The sequence below is a fragment of the Haplochromis burtoni genome, unplaced genomic scaffold, assembly GCF_018398535.1.
Source record: "Haplochromis burtoni strain Fernald_Lab_line unplaced genomic scaffold, NCSU_Asbu1 Contig_251, whole genome shotgun sequence".
NCBI classification, from domain to species: Eukaryota; Metazoa; Chordata; class Actinopteri; order Cichliformes; family Cichlidae; genus Haplochromis; species Haplochromis burtoni.
The window spans coordinates 397,878-423,655 of record NW_024582612.1 but is presented as its reverse complement, the minus strand read 5'-3'; the positions used below and the strand labels follow the sequence as shown (position 1 = coordinate 423,655).

Genomic DNA, 25,778 nt, shown 5'->3' with positions numbered 1-25,778 from the left:
CCAATGAGGAACAATAAAGGATAGACGACACCTGATCCTAGCAGGGGTGGGGGAACTCCGGGCCCGGTGTCCTGCAGGTTTTACAATAGAATAATCCTTTAATTGTCCCACAAGGGGACATTTGGGTGTAACAGCAGCAAGAAAGACACATATACAAACAAACAGTACACAAGACACAGAACAGAAACATACACAATTTTTGCATATTTTAGATGTGTCCTTGATCCCACACTGCTGATTTAAATGGCTAAATGACCTCCTCAACATGTCTTGAAGTTCTCCAGAGGCCTGGTGATGACCTAATCATGTGATTCAGGTGTGTTGACCCAGGGTGAGATCTAAAACCTGCAGGACCGGCCCTTGAGGCCTTGAGTTCCCCACACCTGCTATAGAGGTTACTCAGGCAGTCCAGCTGCTCAAGACAGCACATTAAACCATGCCATTGCCATTTATTGTATCTCCCAAAAGTGTCTCGAGACCATTAAGAGATTCCAGCAGACAGACAGCGAGTTGTGTGAAGAGGAACAGGATGAGCACTGCCAGAGCCGTACAAAATTACCTCCAGTTTCTGACCAAACAAACAGAAAGACTTTGTGAGCGTGGCCTGAGGGCCCAAATTCCTCTAGTGGGTCCTGTGATCACTGCCTGGCACCGTGAAGCCTGATTGGAATTCTCCATAAAATACTGTTGTGGCAGGGGTGTGCTCGAGGGGCAGCGCCAGGGAGGCTGAGGGCAAGCTGGAAGGAATCACACTGATGAGCTCTGTTCCCTCTTTAGTGACGCCGGGGACAGGCAGTGAAGTGTGGAGCCAACCAGAAAGCTGGCCACGGAGAAACCAAAGGTGCCGAGCTGCAAGCGATGTGTGTGCCATAACGTTAAAGGAAGAAAGAAACAGTTAGGGAACGCTGTGTGGCTCCAAGTCTTTCACAACTACTGACGTTCTGTGGTGTTCACGGATGAGAGCAGGATTTCATCAGGATCATCCAGGTAAAGAAAGGTCAGCTGGAAGTAACACAGGAGGATGTTGGAGCATCTGTTTGAATAAAAAGTATGATTTTTAAACAAAAACACTGATGACACAACAGCAGTGACGATGGCGCTGTCATAGTTTAACATGGAGTCAGTCTGCAGACAGCACAAAGAGGAGAAAGCTGGTGGGAGTCCTTCATCCAAGCACCTGATTGACAAACTCCAATGTGAAGAAAGTAACTTTGTAGCTGTTGACTGTTAACTTAGTCTGATACAATGTTTCAATCAGGCAGGTCGCTGAAGGCTCATGTCTGCTGTCCCACTAGAATCTGAAGGAGGGTGTATTAGATCAGTGGTCCCCAACCCCCGGGCCTCGGACCGGTACCAGTCCGTGAGTCGTTTGGTACCGGGCCGCGAGAGTTGAGACTCAGGTATGAAATGTCTGGTTTTCAGGGTTTTTATTGGTTTTCAGCGTTATTTTGTTATCGTTTTTATCGTTAAATCGGTTTTCCTGGGTCTTTTCACGTGTGTTATGAATAAATCTTCTTTTTTCGGTACCGGTACTAGTTTTATTTTGTTGTATTTATCCACGACACCTTAAAGGCCGGTCCATGAAAATATTGTCGGGCATAAACCGGTCCGTGGCGCAAAAAAGGTTGGAGACCTCTGTGCTAGATGATCTTTATTTTATTATCTTTATCAAGGTTTTCCTAACATTATTTTTCAGATTCAAAGTGAAATCACCCAAAACCGTATGAATTAAGCAGGTTTTAATAAAACTGTATGAATATTAAAAATATCAGAATCCCAGTGCAAATGTACACGGGCCAGAAACACTGACTTGGGTCTGTTAGGCTGGACACCGAATCATTAGTAACATTAATTCTTTTATTAACATTAATTATTAACAGCTACACATTATAACAGCTTGTTTTCAGCAGCACAACATTTTCCATCAAAGCACACACTGTTCTTTGAATTTACTTGATTTTAGTGAGTTCATCAGTGACACGTGGTGAGCTCGTGTGATTTCTTCTTTTCCTCCTCACTTAATTTTCCCCAGTAAATCCAAAGTATTCACATAAGATTGAATTTGTGTTGATTCAACATGACTTCTGTGATCTATTCGTACAGTTATTGTTTTATGGTTGATTATGTTAATTTGCTGCAGTCACTAGAGACCTCTAAACTTCATGTAGCCTTCAGATCACCTTAGGAATTCAGGCTGGAGCAGAGTTCATCTTTCAACAGGACAATGACCGTAAGCACGCAGCCAAGACAACAAAGAAGTGGCTTGGGGACCAATCTGTGAATGTCCTTGGGTGGTGCAGCCGGAGCCCAGACTTGAACTTGATTAAACATCTCTGGACCAACACTCCCCATCCAACCCGATGGAGCCTGAGAGGCTCTGCAAAGACGAGGAGAAACTGGCCAAAAACAGATGTGAAAGCCTGTAACATCGTACTCAAAAACATGGGAGGCTGTAACTGCTGCCAAAGATGCTTCAATGAAGTAGTGAGCAAAGGCTGTGAATACTTATATGCATGTTGTACTTTAGTTTTCTTAACAAATTTTCAAGAATTTCAGGCACACTGTGACTATTTCCTGGATGCACTGTAGACCTGCCCTAAAATGATTTGGGGATTTATGCAGGAATTCTCAAATCACTTACCAACCGTGTTGAATAAATCTGACTTGATGGCTTGAATGAGAAACTAAGAAAAGAGCTAACACAGAAAGGCTATGAGGTAATGCAGAAAGAACAAGCTAAAAGCTTCCATCGTTGTTGTTAAAACCTTAGCTTCAAATGCTAGTTTGAAATTCAAGGAAGCTTGGAACAACCATCTTCCACAACTTCCCAGCTAAAATTATTTTTAACCCTTTGAAGGCCTACTTGGAGCAACCTTTGAAGCTCTTTTGTGAACTGAGGAGTTCCTGTCATATTTCAGGCCTGCTCAAAGAACAAAATCACTGGGTTGGAATCAGATATTAGTGAGCGTGATCTCTGCTTATGCAGTAACCACTAGAAAAACCCAGAAAAAAATTCTAATGCTCAACACAGAACATTTTTATTGACATACACTAAAGGCACAGGGAGGTCATCAAATGTTGTCTTTATGGGATAAAGAGTTAAAAACCATCACTGCCTATCCCACCTGTTAAATCCTCAATAGAAAAGTGTGAATTGATTTTCTTGAATTTCTTGATTATTTTAATAAAACAGTGCTACACTGAATTCAGCCACAGATCTCTCTGGAAGCCTGAAACACACAGTGGTACCGTCCAATTCTTCCGCCTACCTGTCAGACTGGATCGCTACTCGGTTTTTAAAAGATACTTTTCCAGTTGGTTTAGAGACTGTGACAATTATAAACTCCTTTCTGTCATCTGGGGTTTCCACCTCCAGATACACAGACAACAGTTAATCCAAAATGCTCCCGCCAAGCTTTTAACCACATCGGTTATTGTAGCTCTTCATTGTTACCTGTTAGTTTTACAACCATTTTTAAGATTAGTTTGCTTGTGTTTAAGCCCTACACAGTCAGGCTCCAGCCTACAGCTGCAAGTTGCTGACTCATGAACACATTTTACAGCATGACTTTGTTAAAGACTTGCATGGTCCCTAAAGGTGATTGGGCTTTTACAGTTCAGACTGTAGAGTGATTTCTTCAGTCACTCTGTAAAATCGTTTAAATTTCTTGGTAAAGCTTATTTTTAATCTTTCTGCTTTTCTAAGCCACTAACGTCCTGATGAAACTTTTACCTTTGTCTGTGTAGGTTCTTGTTTATCCAGGTCATGGTAGTCTAAGGAGCTTGGAAAGAAAAAAACAACTGGAGTTTCCTCAAGACGTTTCATCAAGTGATCTGAATGGGTCACATAACAGTCTCACAATGGTTTCACCAAAACCTCTGCGGACCTACGCCTGGGCTCATGTGGTGAGGCACATGATCAATAGTGGGCCAACGACCCTCTTAAAGGACAGCTCCCACCTGGGATTCTCCATCATTCGATCTTAGAACTGAAGACGTTCCTGGGATGAGAGCTGAAACGTCTTCAAGAAACGTAAACTTTCTTTCTAAGCTCCTTAGACTACCTGTTTTAGTGTCAGACTGTATGTGTACTGGTTTTGAAATTTGAAACTGTTTTAAATTCTACTTAAGGTAGTTTTAAATTTCGAATTTTTTATTTTCAAAATTTACTTTCACTGTTTAGCAACTTGGGTGCTGAATAAATACAAATGAAGTAAAGATACAAAGATGCTTCAACATAAGCAAGTTCACAGAAGTGTTACCAGTATAGATGCCTAGTAGAAGGACTTGTAAGGACTTAATGCTATTATCATTAAAGGCATTTTAGAATATGAAATTTCCAAGTAGTGTTGTGCAGTAACTCACAGTCGCCACAGCTCGTCCAAAGCGGATCACACTTAAGTCACTGAGGTCCAGGTGACTGCTATAAAGGTACAATCCAGATGAGGCAAGTACTGCTGTGGCTAGAGAGGAGACTTTGAGGAGCCGATTAGCCATGAGTCACTGCAAGAGGAAGACGAGGGAGGAGATCAACAAAGTGCTAAAGAAGTGTTTCATTCATTGATAACTCGGAATAATGCTGTGTTAATTCACTGTGGCTGATTCACATCAGGCACTTTGAATTGACACAAAAAGAAAAGTGCCTCTTAATATGAATCTACATTTGAGATCTGATCACGGCAGAAGGTTGCACCTTAGTTTGGTGAGGGTTCAGGCTTCAGACAGTTTGTGCATTACCAAGGACCCCAACAAGACTAAGAATAAGACAAATATGGACTATTTTGAACTGCCCAGAGCTCTATAAATGCCCAAGAATAAAAACGTGGAGCTAGAAATGTGTAAAATAGGTCCTTTTTTATGTTTTGTAATTCCTATCTGCAGAATTAAAACTTACTTACTCATTAAAGGGGGAAGCATTTCACCAGTAGGGGTGTCGAGTTATTGGTGTTGCTGTGTAACTTTGGATCTTTTAAGCACTCCCCTTTTATCAGGTTGCAATTTAAAAGAAATGAATGTTAATGATTCACTTGTTTAAATAAGGTTATACCGACTTACTGTGACATAAACTGGCACTGAACAGGAGTATAGTCTAGCCCCAGTTCAACTTCAGCTGATACGGCTTAAGCACCAAAAAAAGAGGGAAAAAAACATCTTGTAAGTGATCCTGAAAGCATCACCTGCGCGTAGAGGGCAGACTGTCCTTTATTTACGGTCAGAAACTGGGACTGTTTTTAAATAGTAAATGTCAGTTACATGTCAATCACCTGACCTGGAGATCACTGGAGTTTATCTGATTTGTCTAAAAATAAAACAACAATATACATGCAATGTTGTCGCAATAATATCAGCTACCTAGTTTGCCACTTGATTAAAATATTACACAGTGAAAGCACTAGTCTCCTGCTTTTCTTAAGCATCTTTGTGTTGGTGCACCTAAGCCGGCTCGGCGTGTTATGACACTCACCCTGAGCAGCTAGCGGCAGGTCAGCTCAATGAATCACGAAGCAGTTCCTGCCGAGACAGCTCCAAGTAGTGTCTTTGCCTCAGACCGGATTTCGCTGGTGTCTCGTTTCTAAAAGACCCTAATAAAGAACAGGATACGGCGACTGTGAGCTTATCATCACTTGTGCTGTTGTGTTATGCAACAACCGGCTGGGTTTTGTAACAGGCGATGTATGGCTGCACCACCCAGCAGCACTCAGTGCTGACCGGCGAAACTAAACGTCTCAATGAAAGAACTACGAGCAGCTTTACCTGACTCTACAACGCGCGCTGACTGGCTGCCATTTATCCGTTTGATTTGACCTCTTCGCAAAATTTCGACGCAGAGGCAAAGGATTCTGGTTAATGTAGTACGGCCTGATATGGAGCCTGTAGAAAACATGGACGACGTAACAGCTCCCCGAAAGTCTCTACTGCCCCCTGGCGTCTGGCTCCAGTATGGCTCATAAACCCCGCCTCCTGTGTGGCCCACAGGGCCGGCCCTAGAATTTTGGTGGCCCAGAAGGAGATTTCATAAATAGCCCCAAAAGATTGACTGCTCATAACTAGATGAAGATGAACACACTTCATTCTTTTAAATGTAGGGTGGGAGAAATTACATGTGTACATGTGTAACCACACAACAAATGAATTTGTTTTCAACTTGTGCAAATTATCCAATAATATTAATATGTCAAAATATGATCTAAAGGATGCAATGACACATAGCTAGAAAGTTAATATTTAACATGGAAGAATTGGGGGCAGTTTAGACCTTTCATCGATTTTGTGTTAAGATAAAGTAAATTAAAACACCACTTATAATTATTTCCAATATTGTGAGAAAACATCAGATTCTTTGTAACCAAAAAGGCTAGCTATTATAAATGACATTGCAGTTTTACTTAATTTGAGAAGCAAACAGCAAGTGAAGCTTGTTCTAATAAAAAACACATTAGCTCAAATAAATAGGATTGTTACGTTTTAGCTGCTGTTTGCCAGGTGAAAATTACTGCGGCTACATTCAATTGAATTTGTTCAAAATGAAATGCTAACTCCAAGTTGCAAAACAACAACAACAACAACAACAAACAAAACAAAACAAAATGCACACATACACACACAAAAATTGGTAGGTAGCTAACAACCAAAGCTAACAATACAATCAAATAGGTTACTCGGTTATTAATTATGTTTACAGTTTGTCTTGAGCTGTGACAGCACTGAGCAGCTCCTTCAGTGGGAGACTGCAGCACCCACGGTGTGGGACGGAGAGATTTCGCAGGTCTTTCCTCCCCACTGCTGTCAGACTCCATAATAAAGACTTTAACTGAACAAACACACACATCCATACAAGTGCAATAATCCTTTCTGTCATCGTTGTATTTTTACTCAGTTGTATATAGTATTTGTATTTGTATTCTATTTTTATCTTATTGTATATTTATTTTATTTTATTCTACTGTATATAGTATTTTATTCTATTCTGTACAGCTGTGTACTGTATTTATTCTTATTGTATCCTAATTTTTGCCTCATAACTTTTGCACTGTCCACTTCCTGCTGTGACAAAACAAATTTCCCACGTGTGGGACTAATAAAGGTTATCTTATCTTATCTTAACAAGCTGAGGAAAAACAACCTGCCGTTCAGGTTAAAATGAACTGTGGCTATTTACTGTTAAATATGTTCAAACACAATAAATACAATATAGCTTCATCCTTAAGGTAATCACACATCTGTGCTGAGACGTAGCGTTATGATGGCACTGCTCCGATCTTACCCAACCATTAGCCCCAGAAGTCCTGTTGTATTGTCTTTACCTGACAGTATGAAGCGCCTTGAGGCAACTGTGGTTGTGATTTGGCGCAATATAAATAAAACTGAAAAGTCAGCAGATTCTCGGGATTTAAATTATCCTAATGTTCAGTATACACAAACATCTTTAACATGCTGGTTCAGATGCTTATCCCAGTGAAAATGCCTTTTTACTGTTAGTTTTAAATGAAAATGAAAGTTTCAACCAAGTATGACACATATGAACATCAAAAAATAAATAAAGACAAGCGAATGATTCAGTTGAATATATGCTCCAGTGAGACATTAAGGTTCACCAAAACTATCGACGAATAAACAGTTCATATGTCAGCAGTGCTGAAAACATGTAGGAGCAGAACTTCAGATCCTGCAGTGTGTGAAACAGGGAAGGATGTTTCAGATCTAAGGGGTAAACTTTACATTTGTGATGATTCTGTTTGTGATTACAGGAGCTGCCCAAGGATTCAGACCTCAGCACCACCCAGTGACAAAGACAGATCATCTTATATGTTCACTCTTTGTAATAACTCTAAAACTAACTGATGAAAAAAGTACAAACACTTTTTTTTGTGTCCCGTTTGGATCTTTTGCATCAGAATTGTTGTCTTAAGGCCAAGAAAGATGCCAAGCGGATTTATTTTACCAAGTGGATCATCATGGTCTTGCCATATTGGTGCATTTGATTGACCTTGATTATAATTACGTATTTATTTTATTTTGCTACAAACGGGACAGAATGACTGGGGGATAGGACAGGGAGAGAGAATGAAAGAAAGAGGGAGAGAAAGAAAACCAAAGGGGAGAAGAGACGGTGAGAAGGGGGGGAAGAAAGAAAGAAAAAAAAAAAAACACCTGGATCACCTGTATGGAGAAAAAAACAGAAGAGAAAACAAACAACAAAGAGCAACATAATAAAAAAAAACAGCACCATCACAATAAACTAGCTAGCAGTAGATATCAGTAGATACTAAACATTAAACGATATTGTGCAGCACGCAAGATAGACAGCGCACAATGTGCTTTGAGGCAGCAGCCAAGAAAGCTGTAGTCCGCGTCTGTGAACACCCGTGTGTACACCTGTGTGCATACATGTGTGGATCAGGATGCTTGTATTCCAAAGGTTCCTCCATGTAACGATCTGCTAGGGAGTGTGGGGGGGGCCACAGCCCCGTCCTCCAGGGCATGAAGCAGGTATGGAGGAGATCCAGGCCCCAGACATCCAGAGACCCCAGAGTACAAGGACCCGAGGAGGACCACCAAAGGGGGGGAACCGTGCCACCCTCCTGGGAAGAGCTGAGTAGAGCCCCAAAGGAGAGGTCACCCCGCAGCTACGGAGCAGAGGCCAGAGGGGGTTGCAGTGGCGTGCCCGCGGGCTCTGCCGGCAGCCAGCTGTGCCAGAGAGGACCGAGCTTCAGGCCCAGAGGCCGGAGGCCTCTGGGCATCCCATCCCCCGGAAGGAGCCCAGCCGGGCCACAGGCGCCCAGGAGTGAGCCGGTACATACATGAGCGCCCAGCCCCAGACGACAAGGACCACCAACACACCAACATCTGAGGGCATCAGCCACCGGCAGGGAGTGTGATGAGGGGAGATAGGCCTCCGTACTTTAGAGGGCCTGAGATGTACACAGAGAGGTGGAGTCTAAGACCCAACCTGACATACAGACACAGACGAACAGGCGCACGCGGACACAGACGTGCATTCCCACCCCATATGCACCACCAAATACTCGGCACTCACCCAACGTGTAGACAGACACAAATAGACACTGCACAGACAGTCGCACTCCCCAAACATACTCTATATCCCAGGTCCAGGTACCCCCGCCCCCAGAGGGGCAAGCCGCACCTAGACTCAGGAGATGTAACCCTTCTCTCTGGGGTGGAGGCAAGCGGACCAAAAGTACAAACACTTAAGTACCACATGATGTGCTGTCAGCGAACGCTGCAGCTGTTTTCCTGATAAAGTCAAAGACAAAAAGCCAAAGGGATTAATCATCCATGTAACTGTGTCACTGTATGTCAGCAGAAACATGAATTCAGTTTGGTGTTTCAGTAAACTACTGATCTCAGACCTGCACAGATTCTGCTTTTAACACTGAGTGTACTCAGCTGCATGAAAAGCACATGAGATAAAACCAGATGGAAGGTCAAACATCTTCACTTGTATGTTGAACTAAAAACGTCTGATCTGGAATTCTTTCACACTGTTTTGCTAATTGTCAGCTGTGTGTCAGGCTAGGACCCAAATGTGGGACTCAGAGACGGAAAACGTACAGCAGCAGCTTTATTGCTGGAGAAACAAGCTAAAAGTAAAACACATGAACACTAAAGAAATAAAAGGCGATCTAGAACTACAATCATACATAGACTAGACCTGACCTGACAACTAACACGGAGAACACGACACCAAACAGAGCGACACTGAGGACTTAAATACACAGGCAGGATAACGATGAAGCTGGGGAACAGCTGTCTTCTCAGCTGTTCCCCAGCCTCATCCTCTGACATAACAAGACAAAGAGGAAGCAAAACTGAATACAGTGAGTGCAGGACAAGGACTATCAAAATAAGACAGGAAGCACGACGAAGACGTAGATGAAGACACACAAGCTTAACACTGAGAACAGGGGAGAAACTAGCACAGGGACATTACTGTGTGGAGAGACGGAGAGGCAGCATGAAACACGCAGACACGAGAAACACAGGGAAGACACAGAGACAGACGCTAGAAACGTTTCAGCATTGTCTGGCAGAAATGAAGGCGAAAATCTTCATTTTATCTCATTTTTCTTACTTTTATGTGTTTCAATGGTGTGCTCCTTTTGATGTTTAGGTTATTTATCTATCCTTGTCAGAGTCAGGGGGGTGGGGAGCCTATCCCAGCCCTCTCAGGGTGAGAGGCAGGGTACACCCTGGACAGGTTGCCAGTCTGTCCCAGGGCTATGGTATGGCTTGATTGTGTATGTGACAAATACAATTTCAATGGGAATTTGATTTGAGGTGTAGCAGCTTTACTATGAGCTCCTCTCAAATAGCTTAACTCCTGGCCTCTGCCTAACTAAGGGAGAGACTAGCCGCCCTTCAGTGAAAGCTCATTTCTGCTGCTTGTATCAATGATCTCAACAACCCAAGCTCACGATCCTACGTGAGGGTGGGGACTTTGATCGACTCGTAAACTGACAGCTTTGCTTTTACATTTAGCTCTCTCTTCACCACTACAGAAGGTCGCAGCATCTGCATCACTGCAACCATGGCCCCAGTCTGCCTGTCAATCTCCTACTCCCTTTACTCATGAACACGATCCCAGATACTTAAACTCCTCCAGCAACTTATCTGTGTGTGTCTCCATGCTAAGGGGCATGGCCTTCAGACCTGGAGGTGCTAATTCTCATTCCCACCACTTCACACTTGGCCACTCACTGGTGTGAGCTGGAGGCCACCACCTGATGACACCAACAACATCCTCTGCAAAAGCAGAGATGATTATGAAGCCACCAAATTCCGTCGTCACTTGGTTATGCATAGAAAGTATGTCCAGAAAGATTATGAACAAAACTGGAGGCAAAGTTCTTCCAAAAAAGGAACTTTCCACATGTGAGGGAACGTGTTCTGAAGAAGCTGGCTCTACCTTTATTTATTTAATTTTTATAGCTTTTATTTTAATTTAAGTTTTCTAATATTAGTTTAGTTTGTTTAAAAGTAGGTTTTCTTTACAGGTATTTTGTTTTGAATTAAAGTCATGAAATCCGCCCGACGACGCCTGACTGTTCTGACGTCACTCCACTTCCTGTCTCCACCCATTTGCAGCCATGATGGTAGGTTTCTCTGTCTCTTCTGTTTTTCTTGTGTTGTCTGCTCGGTGAGCTCGAGAGGTTCCACCGGCTGTTGTGTTGTGTTTGCGTTTGTGTTACGGTCGGTGTGCAACTAAACAAACAACCCTGTGCTCTTTGTCTTCGCAGCAGGAAGGGTTGGACGACGGACCCGACTTCCTCTCCGAGGAGGACCGGGGAGTGAGTGCTGTCCGTCTGCCTGTCTGTTTGTTCACCTTGTGTCTTTTCACCTGTGTGCCTGTGTGTTGGAGTTTGACGCTCTTCTGTGTTTGATTCAGCAAAATAAGCTGGGTAGCATTAGCTCGCTCATTTTTCTAGGCAAGTTAGCTGTCCAGGCTAACTTTAGCTTATTGCTAATGGGCAGTTAGCCTGTCAGCTGTGGTCAGACTGGTTCTCCAAGCCGCGAGTAGAGATGATGACCCGGCTGCAGTCTTTAGGCTTAACCGAGAGCTAACGAGGCTAACGGTTACAGTGAAAGTTTAAATGGCAGCTAACGAACCACTGACTTAGTGAAGTTCATGTTGATGGTACGTGCTGCTAGCGCTGCTGTTTTACCATCAGCTGTCACATGACTGAAACGCTGCTCCGATTCTAATTGGATAATCCCTGTTATTCTCAACGAAGCTCGACGAGGGCAATTCAGTCCAAAATTCCGTAATGTTGGATAAAGGTGTCCGTGTTTCTGTAATTCTAGGAAACACGACACGGCTTTCATCATCACAGGGACCAGCAATCTAAAATCCAAACAGATGGACAAACAAAACCCCAAAGTCAACCTTAAATATAGTTTACTCAGTGCTCTTGACCTTACTTGGTAACCGAGCACTTTGCTTGTGGTTCAGGTTGAACTACCACTGCTGTCCCCCGAATCTAAATATTATCTTGTAAATAATTTAGGGGCTTTGTGTTCCATCTTTTCTTCCATCCTGACGTGTGTACAGAGCTGAAAGTACCCAGATGTCCAAAATACACATCCAGAGGTTTATTGTTGCAGCTTGTTGAGTAAAGAGCTGTGGAAGTTTTATGGTAATATCGTTTAGTAAAGCTGGAAAATTATTTTTAAAGGTTGTTTTACTCTGAAGCACATGTATACAGTTACATACACTAAATGATATTATAGAAGTCTTTTACAGAAGTGTCTGATTCATGTATCAGTCACAGCTTGATTTATAGATTTATTCATAAGAACATGGTGTGCATGCAGGCTTTTCAGTATGTTGTGCTTTATGGACTTTAGAAAGAGGAAATTCAGGATCCCCTCTGAAAGATGGGACAAAGTAAAATGAGTCTTGAACCTGGCCTCAGTCAACAGACGATTTCTGTTGTACAAGAACAAACAAAAAGCAAGAAAAGTTGTGAATTTACTCCCATCTGAGCACCTTCAGTATATTTATGATGTAGCTGTTCTGTGAGGGCAGTAAGGTTCACACAGTCAGGAGATCCAAGTGTCTCAGACCTACATTCTGGTTTGTGGATAAGAAATAGAACAGAGATATATTATTAAGACACTGGTGTTATAGCTGGACTTCTATACTGTGTACTTGTGGTCCTTGTTAAAACCGTGGCAGCTGTCACACCTGTCAGAAAGGTGTGTGCTGTAGTTTTTGTAGCTCGAGTGTGTGATACTTGTCACTGTCTAATTATGTCATTCATTTATTGTTGCCAAGTGAAATTGAGGTGTCAGTCCAATAGCACGCGACTGGATGGATGTGCAGTATTGCAGAGTCCAGTTACATGTTCTGTAATGCAGTGTCCCAGGACGTTTGTTGAACTGGGATGGCGACACAGCTGTATTTTTTGTTCCTTCTCCATATGAGGCCTCTTTTTCACGCTGCATAGTTGTTGTTTTTCTTTAGTGATTCAGTTTCTTTACTTTAAACTGGGCCTCGATGCAGCGCCTCGGTTCATTGGTTTTAGCTCTTGCCCCTTTTGGGTGAGACTACTTTTCAAACATCTGGTAGGTAGATCCTCTCTGCTCCAGCTGTGTGCTGAGACCATGGCATATGCATGCAAATTAATCAGTAGAACTAACTTCTGAACAAACAAAGTTCTGTACTGTGACACAGTACGATGTAGGTGAAGAGTACACTGTAACTGACAGCTGGCTTTCGTTGTGTGTCTGTACTGCTCACTGCGTTGTTGGACACGCGGTCTCTGTCCTCCTGCAGCCACGTGCAGTCAACGTGGACCTTCAAACAGATGCCATGCTGCAGGTTGACATCTCTGATGCCCTGAGCGAGCGAGACAAGGTCAAATTTACCGTTCACACCAAGGTGAGACTGACTGCTGTCAGATACGCTGACAGACCTGAACTTCGATAACACGTAACAGACCTGAACATGCACACTGCTGATGTGCTTCCTTTTTGCACAGAGCACGCTTCCCAACTTTAAGCAGAACGAGTTCTCGGTGGTCCGACAGCATGAAGAGTTCATCTGGCTGCATGACTCCTTTGTGGAAAATGAAGAATACGCAGGATACATCGTAAGAGCAGCATGCACAGAGGACTTCACTTCACCCATAGTCACCATTCTAAGACGTAGAATAACGTTAAGCTAAGTCGTCACTTTAAATAAGCCCACGTTTTATCCTGTGTCTCATTAATGAGATGTAGAAAGACAGCTTTAGTCTTGAGCCATTACACACACACACACACACACTCTCTCTCTCTTTTGGGGGAGGTTCTTGTGTTTTGGGGTTTTTATGGTCAAGCCACTTGACCTTAACCTCTATCGAGCATTCAAGTATAAAAAGGCACCACAATTACACAAAAACAGAGACACACACACTGAAACACACTCACTTATAGGCTGGCACTTCCAGAGCCTGGACTTTCAAATTAAGATAAGACAAGCTAAGATAACCTTTATTAGTCCCACATGTGGGAAATTTGTTTTGTTACAGTGCAAAGTTAAGAAAAAACATACTGTAGTAGGATTAGATAATAAGAATATGAATAAGATACTGCACACAATAGAATAAATATATATACAACAGAATAAAATACAATATTGTCAGAAAAGGAGGATTGCTGAGTATTGCTGAAATAATTGAAGCAGTGTGGCAGCATCTGGACAGACAGCGAAACAGAAACATCCAGAAAAGAACAGGAATGCCTTCAAGTTGCCCAGAGAGCTATTCCTGACGGCTACTTAAAGGAAGGAACGTTTGCCTAAGAGATTCCAGGCTGTGTTGAATAAAGGTCGTCATACCAAGCTTGTTGAATTGCACAGGCTGTTTTTTTTTTCTTATTTATTATATTTTAATTTCTGTTTCCACGTGTTCGAATCGCTCTGCTTGCTTCCCATATTTCTATCAGAATATAAATAAATGAGGCTCAAGTTTGAAAAGAACAAGTAAACAGACGCAGGCAAGATGCACAATTGTTCTTACCCAATAAAGGTTTCTATTTGTAGGCAGAGAAAAAGCCCAGGACGTTAGTAAGAGGGTTCCTAGTCTTAACCTGCCAAATTCTCTGTTAAATTTAGTTATCTGACAGTGACAGATTTAACATCTGCCTGTACGAGTATCTGAACGACATATTTCAGTATCTGGAAACTGATGGACCAGCTTACATCGCCACTAGCAAAGGAGCAGACAGGCACGTGCAACCGAGTTATCAAACCTGCATCAGAGGCCAGAAAGAGTGTGAGCTGGCTTCAGTGTAGAGCCGTATGCGTGTTGTTGTTGCAGATCCCCCCAGCACCTCCAAGACCAGACTTCGATGCATCCAGAGAGAAGCTGCAGAAGCTGGGCGAGGGCGAGGGATCCATGACTAAAGAGGAGTTCACAAAGATGAAGCAGGAGCTCGAGGCGTGAGTGAGCACAGACAGCAGTTGTTGTCCCCATAGTTGTTTGACGTGCTGGATTAATCACCACATCGCCCGTTTTTGTGTTGTTGCACAGAGAGTACCTTGCCATCTTTAAGAAAACCGTAGCCATGCATGAGGTCTTCTTATGTCGTGTGGCGGCTCATCCTGTGCTCAGGAAAGACCTCAATTTCCATGTCTTCCTGGAGTATAACCAGGATGTAAGTATCACACCGGATTCATTTCATTTTTAGGATTTCTGAGCAGCTCGAAGAGCCAGTCGTCAGTCAGCACAGGACCTCGTGGTGCTCCTAGGAATAACAAACAGGTCGACAGAAAACGGAGGTGTTCTATACCTGCTAACTCTGTGTTGTTCATCTTTCTTTTCTTTTTCATGTCTTTTTGCCAAAAGCTGAGTGTACGAGGGAAGAACAAGAAGGAGAAACTGGAAGATTTCTTTAAAAATGTGGTGAAGTCGGCAGATGGTGTCTTGGTGGCTGGAGTCAAGGTGAAGACCCAGGAACTAGTTTCCACCTTAATCAAATGTGGTTTCCATGTTTTCTCTTTATTGATAGTTGCTGTTTTTGCACCTGTAGGATGTGGATGATTTCTTTGAGCACGAGAAGACGTTTCTGTTGGAATATCACAACAGAGTCAAGGATGCTTCAGCCAAGTCTGACAGAATGATCCGATCACACAAAAGTAAGAATCTGTTGTAAATCCGTTTTTCTTTTGTAAGTGATGTTTGCGTCTGTGGCATGAGCTGAAAGGTCAGGTTCAGGTTCAGGGCTTGTTTTAGAGTCTCGAGTAATTCATTGAACAGAGACTTGGAGTTTTATATAAAGGAAAACTGTGTGACGCTGATGTCCACGTATTTGTTTTCTGTTTAGATGCTGCTGATGACATCAACAGAATTGCCTCATCTCTCTACACATTAGGAACACAGGACTCCACAGACCTCTGCAAGTATGAACAAATGTTGTCTTTGAACTTGACCTGGAGCTGCCTTCATGTGATGATTTTTGCTAACACTTGTATTTGGTCCTGAGCAGAGCCAGGTTGTAAACATAGCTGCATCACATCTGTCTTGTTCCCTTTTTCTTCCTTAAGGTTCTTCCTCAAAGTGTCAGAGTTGTTCGAGAAAACTCGGGTATGTCTGATCAAATTTGGAGTTTGCCTTGTTATCTTATTATCCCAGTAACTCTAATGTTGGGACCATGTTTTGGGGGTTTTTAAACAGAAAATTGAAGCTCGCATTGCAGCAGATGAAGACCTGAAGCTGGCCGACCTGCTGAAATATTATTTGAGGGAGTCACAGGCTGCAAAGGTCTGATTGACAGTTGAAGTCACCAGTTAAAAAACTGGCTTTGTTAAATATCACAGTTAATGTGATGATGTCTCCCCTCGCAGGATCTCTTGTACCGGAGGAGTCGGGCTTTGGTCGACTATGAGAACGCTAACAAGGCTCTAGATAAGGCTCGGGCCAAAAACAGAGATGTTCTGCAGGCTGAGACCAGTCAGCAGCTTTGCTGCCACAAGTTTGAGAAAATCTCAGAGTCTGCCAAGCAAGGTCATTTTTTGTTCTTCCTATGTCAGCGTACAGGTGAAGGAGTGTTGGATGTGTGTGCGGTCTGCTTTCACAGTGCATTCTTCTCCAAACAGAGCTCATAGACTTTAAGACAAGGCGAGTGGCAGCCTTCAGGAAGAACCTGGTGGAGCTGGCCGAGCTTGAGCTCAAACACGCCAAGGTACTGAGTGTGCAGAGAAACCAGCCTTTAAAAGAGCATTTCAGCTGTTCAGGAGTGTCTGATCTCATTATGTGAGGTGGCTGTAGCGTAGGAGAGGAGCAGGCTGCCTTCTTAATTGAAAGGTTGGCTGGCCTCTCCAGTCTACATCCTTGTAGTATTAAGCACTTTATAAGAATCAGTCCATTTACCTATTACCGTGTCTCACCTGCAGGGGAACCTCCAGCTGCTGCAGGGCTGTCTGGGCATCCTGAAAGGAAACACTTAACTGTTTGATACTACATACATCCAGCTGGATGCCCCCTGGCTTCTGTCCCGCCCATTTCCAGCTGGACAATCCCGTCACATGGGTGAAACCTGCAAGGACAGAAAACCGACGCCAAGATAACTGGACCTGGAGACAAATAGAAAGAGTCTGAAATAAAAAAGACAGGAAGTCTGTTGTCATCATCACTAACAAGACAGTCTTTTTTTTTTTTTGTTTAATGCCCTGAGTCCTGTTCATCTTCCTCTTTCTCAAGCAGCATAAGTATTGGTCCTACTGTTCTTTTGCCTGATTTGCAGCGCCTGTACTGGCCCTACTGAGCCACCATAACCAGCAGAGTAAGACTGCTCCCTCAGAGGTCCTAATAAATTAGCTGTTTCTGTGGTTTCAGTCTGATTCTGCTATAACTGGATATGATTGGACATTCTGTGCTTTTTGTAAATTTGTGAAGTTAAATAAACCAGATTCAGTCTAAAATTGTCACCTTTTCAAAACGTAAATAAAGATTTTAGGTCAAAAGAGAAACAAGTGAATGTGACTCCTAGGAGGGCATACTGACCCGGTCTGCTGCATCTGTACTCACGGGTCCAAGTTTGTCTCTGCTGGTGACCAGCCTCCATCTCAAGGCCGCCTCTGTCGTTTTTGAGTCTTATTTAGTGCACAGCAGCATAACTTTAGCTCAACAAGCTTACTGCTTTAACCAGAGAAGGAAAAATCAGACAGTTGCTGATTGTATCGAACTGTATTACTGTTGGCTTCTATTGTGATGCATTGCACTCCTGTTAGTGTGGGGGTTTAATTTTTTTTGTGCTCTAAAAAACCCTCAGTCGACCACAGTGTCTGGTTAGTAGCTGTTCATTGAACTTGTATCAGTGTTTTAAAGAACCTGGAAACAAGATTCATGTTTTGACTTTGTTTGAAAGTTTAAAGACTCAAAAACAGACAAAAGTAGTCAGTAAAAGACAAGTGTGTGTGCGCGCTGTTTTATTTTTGTGCCACACATGGCCTCACCTGTTGTTTTGCCGTTTGCATTTTCTGCCTCTTCGGTTCTGTTTATTTTGGTGGCGCTTGTGTGTCCAGGGGGGATCTTAATGTGTATCGACTTCCTGTGGCGCTGCTACTGCTGTGTGACGGCGTTTTGAGTCCAGTTCTCTGTTCCTGTTAAAGTGTAAATTCACTATAGAAAAAAAAACAAACACAAACTTGTACATGTTTGTATTAGTTGACTAATGAACGCTAACGATCTTCATCACTCATTGTAGATTCTTTGTTCACTTATCAGACGTTTGTCACTCTAATCGAAAGCGGAGCTTCTGTTTGCCTTAACGCTGATCGGTGGCTCCTCATGGGTCATTGAAAAGAAAAAGTTAAGTCACCAAATGAAAACAGTTTCTGTTCTTATCCCTATTTTTTAATGAACTGTATACGAATGTTTTTCAATCTTGTGTGACCAAAGCTGCTTCTGCTGATTCAAGAAGGAAACAAAAATAATAAAAGATGATTATGAAATTCACAACATTTTAGTTGTTTAAACTTCAGCAGGTCTGTAATCCACCCTGATCGTACTGAGACTCAATAAAACTTTACAGTTTTCTTACAAATAATCTCTGAACAATTTGTTTTTATTGGTTAGACATAATATTTGTATCCATCATAATATAAACAAAATAAATAGGGCGTGTCCCATTTTGACCTCGGGACTTCTATGCTCACGTTTATGGCGTTCCATGTATGGGGCGATCGTGGCTCAAGAGTTGGGCGTTCGCCTTGTAATCGGAAGGTTGCCGGTTCGAGCCCCGGCTTGGACAGTCTCGGTCGTTGTGTCTTTGGGCAAGACACTTCACCCGTTGCCTACTGGTGGTGGTCAGAGGGCCCGGTGGCGCCAGTGTCCGGCAGCCTCGCCTCTGTCAGTGCACCCCAGGGTGGCTGTGGCTACAACATCACCAGTGTGTGAATGTGTGTGTGAATGGGGTATGTGACTGGATATGTAAAGCGCTATATAAATACAGGCCATTTACCATGTATGCCCGTCTTGCACCCTCCTGCTGGATTGTCTGAGAGGTACCTTTGCACACCCTGCACCTGTCGTCTTACCTGGTGTGGCAGACCCCAGCTGGTATGGATCCTGTGCTGCCATGATCAGTGTCTCTGGCCTGTCTTTCAGTCCAGCTTTGTCCAGTCACTGGTAGGATTTCTGGAAGTCAGACACGTCTTAATGGGAAGAACAATATCTGAGCAATCATCTGCACCCTGCCGATCGTCAGGTACCCTGCTGGGAGAATAAGCTGGCCAAAGGAGGCGATAGAAGTCACTCACATCAAGACAAGAAGGCTCCTTACCATGCTGGGAGGGTTTCAACCCAAATCCAGCACCCTTAAGCTAAGTGGACGGAAGGTGGCCAGAATCCATGAAGCAGACCAATGAATACATCAGATTACTGTATTGACCTATTACTGTAGGTGAATATGTCAGGCAGCAGAAACCCAGGAAAGAGGGGAGCAAGAAGAGGAAGCAATACGGAAGGACAGGTCCCTGCACGACATGTACAGGCGCACCAGTGCATCCTCCTGTACATGTCGTCAGATAGATGAAGTGGTCGATATCAAGAAATCCTACTGGAGAAACCTGGACTGAAAGGCAGAACAGAGGCACTAATCATGGCAGATGCTGAATTTTTCAGATATGTTGAAACGAAAATAAATGTCTAGTCTGAATATTGGCCAAGCTAGTGCCAGCATAAGATTTAAAGCCTGTTACAAAAATCAAACTGAAATTTTATAAAAACAAATTAAATTCTTGGAGCTTCAACTTAATGAAAATAATGATTCAGTCAAATAAAACAATTTACTGCTTTTGAGAGCAGGCACCTAAAAACCCTGGCTCAAACAATCAAAATCCACCAGGGTCTATCTTGCCTGGTGAGGGACCAGACAAAAAGTAATTCAAAAGAGCCCTATGAGTAGAACAAAAAGGGAACAGTTCACCCTGCCCAGGATACGAAGCAGAAGTCACTTGATGTGAGTGACTTCTATCGCCTCCTTTGGCCAGCTTATTCTCCCAGAGAAAATAGAAGATACATATATAACTTAATTTTCATTCACATCTTATCATGCCTCATTTCAGTGATTGCCTCAAGCAGTTCTCCAAGTCCACAAACCACATGCAGACTGCACCAGCTTGTCATAGAAATCAGTGTTACATGAACTCAGCTGTTATTGCTTCAGCCCAATACAAGCCGAAAAATACAGACTTGGAATTTAGTCCAACTGCTGAACTAGCATTTGATAATTTTTCACTGAAACTCTTAATATGAGGTCCAAAGTCAAAGAGATTTGGTCGACAAAAACCAAAAGAAACTTATCAGAGCGATAGAAAGAACTTTAGGAATGGGCAAATTCCCAAACAATTCTTAAAAAGGATTAAAAAAAAAAAAAGACCAGAGAAGACTAGAATGAATGGATGGATGATTGTAGAGTTGTTTCTTTGAATAAGAAAATCCCCTTCACAGCATCTTATCTTATCTTATGGTTTACAAAAATTAGATGGTAAATAAAAATCTTCATCTGAGTTTGTTGTAATATAAGATAATCTTTTGCTAAAAAAATATATTTAAAACCAGGTGTATTTTACACTATTTTAAATGTATTTAAAATCCTCCAGAAATGCTTACTTATTTATTTTCACTATTTCATCTTGAGTCTATTGATCACTACAGCGCCATACCATATCTAGCTATCATCTGTCAGACATTTATTTTTTAAATACACCTAACCGTGGTGCTTTAAAAACTATATTTAATGTAACTCAAGCTTTTATTGTAAAAGGCTGTCACCGGAAGTTTGTGTGAAACGCGTGAGGAGGCACCGGAAGAGTGGTTTGAGAGCGCTTTATGGGACCTATGCATAGAATTTACAGTCGGTATTAAAATGAGCTCTATCGGGACTGGGGTGAGTGTTTCAGTGCTTTTTGAGAAGAAGCTTTAACTTACGTACACTCGTACGTTTATGAGTCTGCCTTTAGTCCTGTTTTCCGGAAAATATTCTGCTTTTATAGTTCAAATTATGTTCATTCAGTTCAGTCTGCAGCTAGCTAGAGTGTTAGCCTGCTGAGTCACAATGAGGCCTGCTAACAGAAGCTAAACTGAAATTGAAAGTAGTTTAATTTAGTCCCGATTCAGGATTTTTTTGTCAATTTAACAATTTATAAGAATTAAAAAAGCTTTCTACTGTGGCGTTAATTATCCGTTTTATCACTGTGATTACAGGAATTCACGATATTTGTGTGTTTAGATGTTAGCCTCCATCAAACTGGATTCAGAATGACTCAGAATTGCGTGCCAGCTAAATTCTCTCTATGAGAAGAGTAACTTTTTATTTAGTTTATCACTGGGGTTCATTTTATTTAACAAAGGCTTTCTAAAAAAACAAAAAACTTTATTTTTTTTGTAAACATAAACATTTACCTTGCTACTGTCAGATAACAGGGTACCAATGAGGTGTTTGGTGCACCTGAGGTGAAAGTGAATATAAGTAGACCAGTTCACACAAAGAATGAAATATACTTTAGTTTCCTGAATTTTATCAACACACCAAGCTAAGTCTGGGTGTATTCCTCAGAGGGTTCAGGTATACAGTCCCTGAATATATTTTGCACATGTTTTGGCAGTTGGGCAAATGATTTTAGACTACAAGTCAGTCATCCCTCTTTTTTAATTAATTAAAACTTTAAGGCCACATGAAAGTGTGAGTTTGATTATATACCTGTCCTTTCCAGCTACTAATATCAATAGTTAGTTTAATATTGGAAGCTGCTATTTCTGTTTTGTCTTGCAGTATGACCTGTCGGCCTCAACCTTCTCTCCAGATGGTCGAGTGTTTCAGGTGGAGTATGCCATGAAGGCTGTAGAGAACAGCAGGTCAGTCTCTATGTTTTTTAAACTAAAACCAGACCCCGCTGAATGTGATGTGGTGGGTAAATATGAAGAAAAAATTGTTTTTCTACAGTGTTGATAACCAACTGACTTCTTAACCCAGAGTGCTAATGGTGCTAATAATTCTGATTAGTTTCCAGACATGTCATGATCAAATTTTCAAGTATGTCTCCATGTTGTGATGTTCAGCACAGCCATTGGAATCCGCTGTAAGGATGGGGTGGTGTTCGGGGTGGAGAAGCTAGTCCTGTCTAAACTGTACGAGGAGGGCTCCAACAAACGCATCTTTAACATCGACAGACACATTGGCATGGTAACCACACAAGCCGTCAAAAACATTTCAGGTCTATTCAGCTGTGCTACATAAATGTGTGTATCGGTGCGCAAAAAACCTGTCTTCATGCTCATCTTTTTTTTCTTTTTTGTTTTGGATAGTGTCAAAAGCGACATTGCCTCATAGACCAGACTAAAAAGACAACCTTTGACACAAAGTGATAAGCTTTCAGCTGTCTTGGCTAACTTGGTGTCTGCAGCACCAGCTTGATGGTTTTTGTTGTGTGAGCGAGCAGCAGCTATATTCTTGCCTCGATATCAACCTTTGTTGTAGCATTAATTATATCGCGGGACATGCGTTGCTATGACAACGACCATGCACATTAGGTGGTAATTGATTGTAATGGAAAACCCGTTGATCTGAATCGTGGCAAGCCATGGTGAGTTGATTTGAGTAGTTAGTAGTGGAAAAGGTGCTGTAGAGGGTAGGACCCAAAGTTCGCCTGCATAACATCGCCCAAAGCGTCACACTGCCTCTGCCAGCTTCCCTTTTTCCCGTAGTGTATCCTGGTGCCAGGTGTTCCCAGGGAAACCATGCAGACTATCCCAGCCAGCCACGTGGTGTAAAAGAACCGTGGTCCGGTTCTGATGCTCACATGCCCATGGCCGGCACTTTGAGCAGGGGATGTGCTCAGCATGTATCAGAACCAGCATGAACTGTTTCTGCAGTTTGAGCTACAATACCTCGCTCTATCACAACTGGTCCAACTTCCTTGGACCAGTTGTGATAGATGGATAAATGGTGTAGCAGGAGCTCAGGAGGTGGAGCAGGTCATCTACTAATCTGAAGGTGGTTTGATCCCTAGCTGCTCCAGTCTACGATCCAAATGATCTCTTGGATGTTGAAGATGCTGAACATACTGAAGCTTTCGATGAGATCGAAACGCTGTTTCTTCTGACCCGCAGCTCACCGTCTCACTTAGAGATGTTTGTACCTGGAAATTGCAGGATATCACTTTCTGAAATGGTCACCACGTTCTGTTTGTGAAACATTTTATTTTGTGTGTTCACAGACTTATTGTGACATGAATATGTGTAAGTAAAGCTTCTCTCTCAACAGGCAGTAGCTGGCCTATTAGCTGATGCTCGCTCACTCGCTGAAGTTGCCAGAGAAGAAGCTTCTAACTTCAGATCAAACTATGGACACGACATTCCTCTGAAGGTAACGCATCAGCTTCCTGTTGTCTTTTGTTACCATTTTTTTTCTCTATGATCGGGTATTTTAATTTTGTATTGTCATTATAATAATAGTAAAATAAAGTGTTATTCATGAAATTCCAGCTGTAAAATAAACAGTAATTATATGTTACTAATAAAACAGGATCTTTGGAATCGTAGCTTATTCAGTTTGAAAGTAAGAAAATGTAAAAGGTCACAACAGTGATGGATAAACATTTCAAATGTTACACAATAAGCCGTATTCATATTTGTCTAGTTATTTTGGTAAAGCCACAGGGAGCCACTGAAGATGGGCAAAGAGTCACATGTGGCTCTGCAGCCAAATGTCTGAAACTCCAGGTTGTACAAGAAAAAAGTTAAAAACGGCTCCTCTGCTGTATCATGTGACATGCCCGTACAGCTATGTTACTAGCATGGATGCTTGGAGGAACAATGTATTTTCCATGGATCGATGTGTTAAACGGCCGTCCCTGGAAGCTTAAAAAGTCTTTGTCAGTTCTTCTGTATTCTAATGTTCTTGTTCTGTATTATAGCAACCACCTGAGGAAACACAGAATCAAACTTATAAATGCTCTGCCTCCAGATTGTTGTCAAGGACATGGACTTTGCAGTTGGACAAAAACAGTTTTGTCCCCTAATAGCTACTGATCAGCTGAGCTAGGAAATCAGTGTTGAGGCATCGAATCACAGCAAGTAATAAGCGCGTACATGAGAGAAGCATAAATTAAAGTGAAACATATGTTCACACTTCACCAGGCAACACTTCCCTCCTATTGGCTAATAAGGTGAGCCACTTTGATTTGATTGGAGCCCCAGCTTCCTGTTCTTAGCTGACAGGAGTGGCATCTGGTGTGGGCTTGTGCTGCTTTAACTCATCTGCTGTAGTTGAATGTAGCTTGGTTGAAATGACCTTTTGGTATTTTCACCCAGTGAACGTGTGTGAGACGAAGGAGCCCATTCAAATGTGCTACAAGTCTAACTTCCTCCTTTTTAAGCTGCTATTAGGGACTTTGCCTTTGCATATATGGTATCATTTGTTCTTAGTATAGTAGCAGGATTTCTTACAATGCCTCTCGTCTAAAACAGCTGGTCAATTAGTTGATCGATCATATAAAATCATTTTAGCAAATACCATGTGCTTGTTTGTGTCTGGGGCCACAGAAGGGGGATCTGAATGGTTTTAATCTAATAGTATTTCCTCTCCTTGCAGCACCTCTCAGACAGAGTGGCCATGTATGTCCATGCCTATACGTTGTACAGCGCCGTGAGGCCGTTTGGCTGCAGGTGAGTTTCAGTAATTATGTTAACATTATGAAAACAGAGCTGCCGTCATGTTTTCTATTCCTTCAGCGTTTTCAAATAAACCCTGAGCTTCTGTCTGACTCCTCCTTCGTGTTGAGCCGGAGTCATTTTGTCTAAAAGACGCTTCAGTCTCCTGATTCACACAATCACATCAGATAGCATTAAAGTTTAGCTGGGTACCATTTATGTCGCTACTCGCTCCTGAGCTTTGCTGTCATCCTACGGCTCCTGATTAAACCCTCTTACTAGAAAAGACCGCTGATGCTCCTTTTCATATTGGATTCTTCTAATGTTAGAGCCGTCATCAGTCAAACTTCATTTACAGCTCAGGTGACATAAAGTAGTGTACAAATATATAATAATAATTATCATATGTATTATTTTAAAAATGATCCAAATGTACTACACACATCACAGCGATGACTGACTGAGGTACGTACCCGGTGGGGGAGAACTTCTGTGATATCACTTCCTGTTGACTGTCAGGGTCTGCACGCTTGAAGTACGTGGCGCACTACGCGTACTACGTACGGTGCGTACTATAAGTACGAGAAGTGCAGAAAGTGAGAGGCTTGTGAAATGGGACTATCGTCGCGCTGTTCATGTTGCCTAGCAACCATGATACTAACAGCTGGAAAGGTTTCATACAGCTTTGTGTGACAGAAACGAAGGAGAAAAATGTTTTGTTGGTCATGACATCACTTTGATTAGTTGAGTGTCTGAGGCTGAGACCACAGGACAGTAAAACATGATTGTTGGGCTTCATTTCTGTGCTGAGCAGTCATTTAAGATCAGCTAGTAAATAACAATTAGCTAATGTTGTTCATGAGACTAAAGTCATCTCACTGTGGTAATGGAATATAATATGGCCAATATTATATGTATCGTCAGATTATTATTATTTATATATCACAGCAGTGAGCTTGAACTCTGTGTCAAAGATTCAAGTTGCATTTATTTATATTTCCTGTCGCCTTAAATCTTCACTCAAAGATATGTTGGCATTACTAAATTTGGCTCAGTGCTTACATATAAACTTGTTATATATAAGAGTCAAATATTGTTCGTTTATATGTTGATTCTCTT

General features: G+C 42.2%; 3 protein-coding genes across 8 annotated transcripts in view; 2 read left to right on the top strand and 1 right to left on the bottom strand.

Annotated features, from left to right (window-relative positions):
* The window catches only part of adck1 (aarF domain containing kinase 1), a 94,503-nt gene extending 88,604 nt beyond the window's left edge, over positions 1–5,899 (bottom strand). The window contains exons 1-3 of one of the 6 annotated variants that reach the window (XM_042227255.1): positions 5,465–5,899; positions 5,056–5,119; positions 4,366–4,503 (exon numbers count right to left, since the gene is read on the bottom strand). In XM_042227255.1, coding sequence (XP_042083189.1) covers positions 4,366–4,497 — 132 coding nt within the window. In that variant the 5' untranslated portion in view covers positions 4,498–4,503; positions 5,056–5,119; positions 5,465–5,899. Of the gene's footprint in view, positions 1–4,365; positions 4,504–5,055; positions 5,120–5,464 lie in introns of those variants that run through there. The other 5 variants (XM_005938687.2, XM_005938689.2, XM_042227256.1 and 2 more) reach the window with 5 other exon arrangements.
* A 5,148-nt stretch (positions 5,900–11,047) lies between these two features.
* Positions 11,048–18,552, top strand: snx6 (sorting nexin 6). The gene is made up of 14 exons (XM_005938690.3): positions 11,048–11,114; positions 11,259–11,309; positions 13,298–13,402; positions 13,503–13,613; positions 14,823–14,944; positions 15,036–15,159; positions 15,351–15,446; positions 15,535–15,640; positions 15,829–15,904; positions 16,049–16,088; positions 16,179–16,265; positions 16,349–16,508; positions 16,601–16,686; positions 16,898–18,552. Exons 1-14 carry the CDS (start codon positions 11,109–11,111, stop codon positions 16,949–16,951), a joined length of 1,224 nt encoding a protein of 407 aa, XP_005938752.1. The 5' UTR covers positions 11,048–11,108; the 3' UTR covers positions 16,952–18,552.
* A 2,233-nt stretch (positions 18,553–20,785) lies between these two features.
* psma3 (proteasome 20S subunit alpha 3) overlaps positions 20,786–25,778 on the top strand; it is a 12,220-nt gene continuing 7,227 nt past the window's right edge. Inside the window, exons 1-5 of the mRNA XM_005938691.3 lie at positions 20,786–20,895; positions 21,781–21,863; positions 22,068–22,191; positions 23,272–23,373; positions 24,601–24,674. Of these exons, the coding sequence (XP_005938753.1) occupies positions 20,875–20,895; positions 21,781–21,863; positions 22,068–22,191; positions 23,272–23,373; positions 24,601–24,674 (404 nt within the window). The 5' untranslated portion in view covers positions 20,786–20,874. The remainder of the gene's footprint in view (positions 20,896–21,780; positions 21,864–22,067; positions 22,192–23,271; positions 23,374–24,600; positions 24,675–25,778) is intronic.

Bases quoted from the DNA above. Each gene is read 5' to 3' on its own strand.
- snx6 (XM_005938690.3), top strand. The intron at 15,641-15,828 runs GTAAGAATCTGT...TTTTCTGTTTAG, and splicing joins AATGATCCGATCACACAAAA to ATGCTGCTGATGACATCAAC. The intron at 16,509-16,600 runs GTCATTTTTTGT...TTCTCCAAACAG, and splicing joins CTCAGAGTCTGCCAAGCAAG to AGCTCATAGACTTTAAGACA.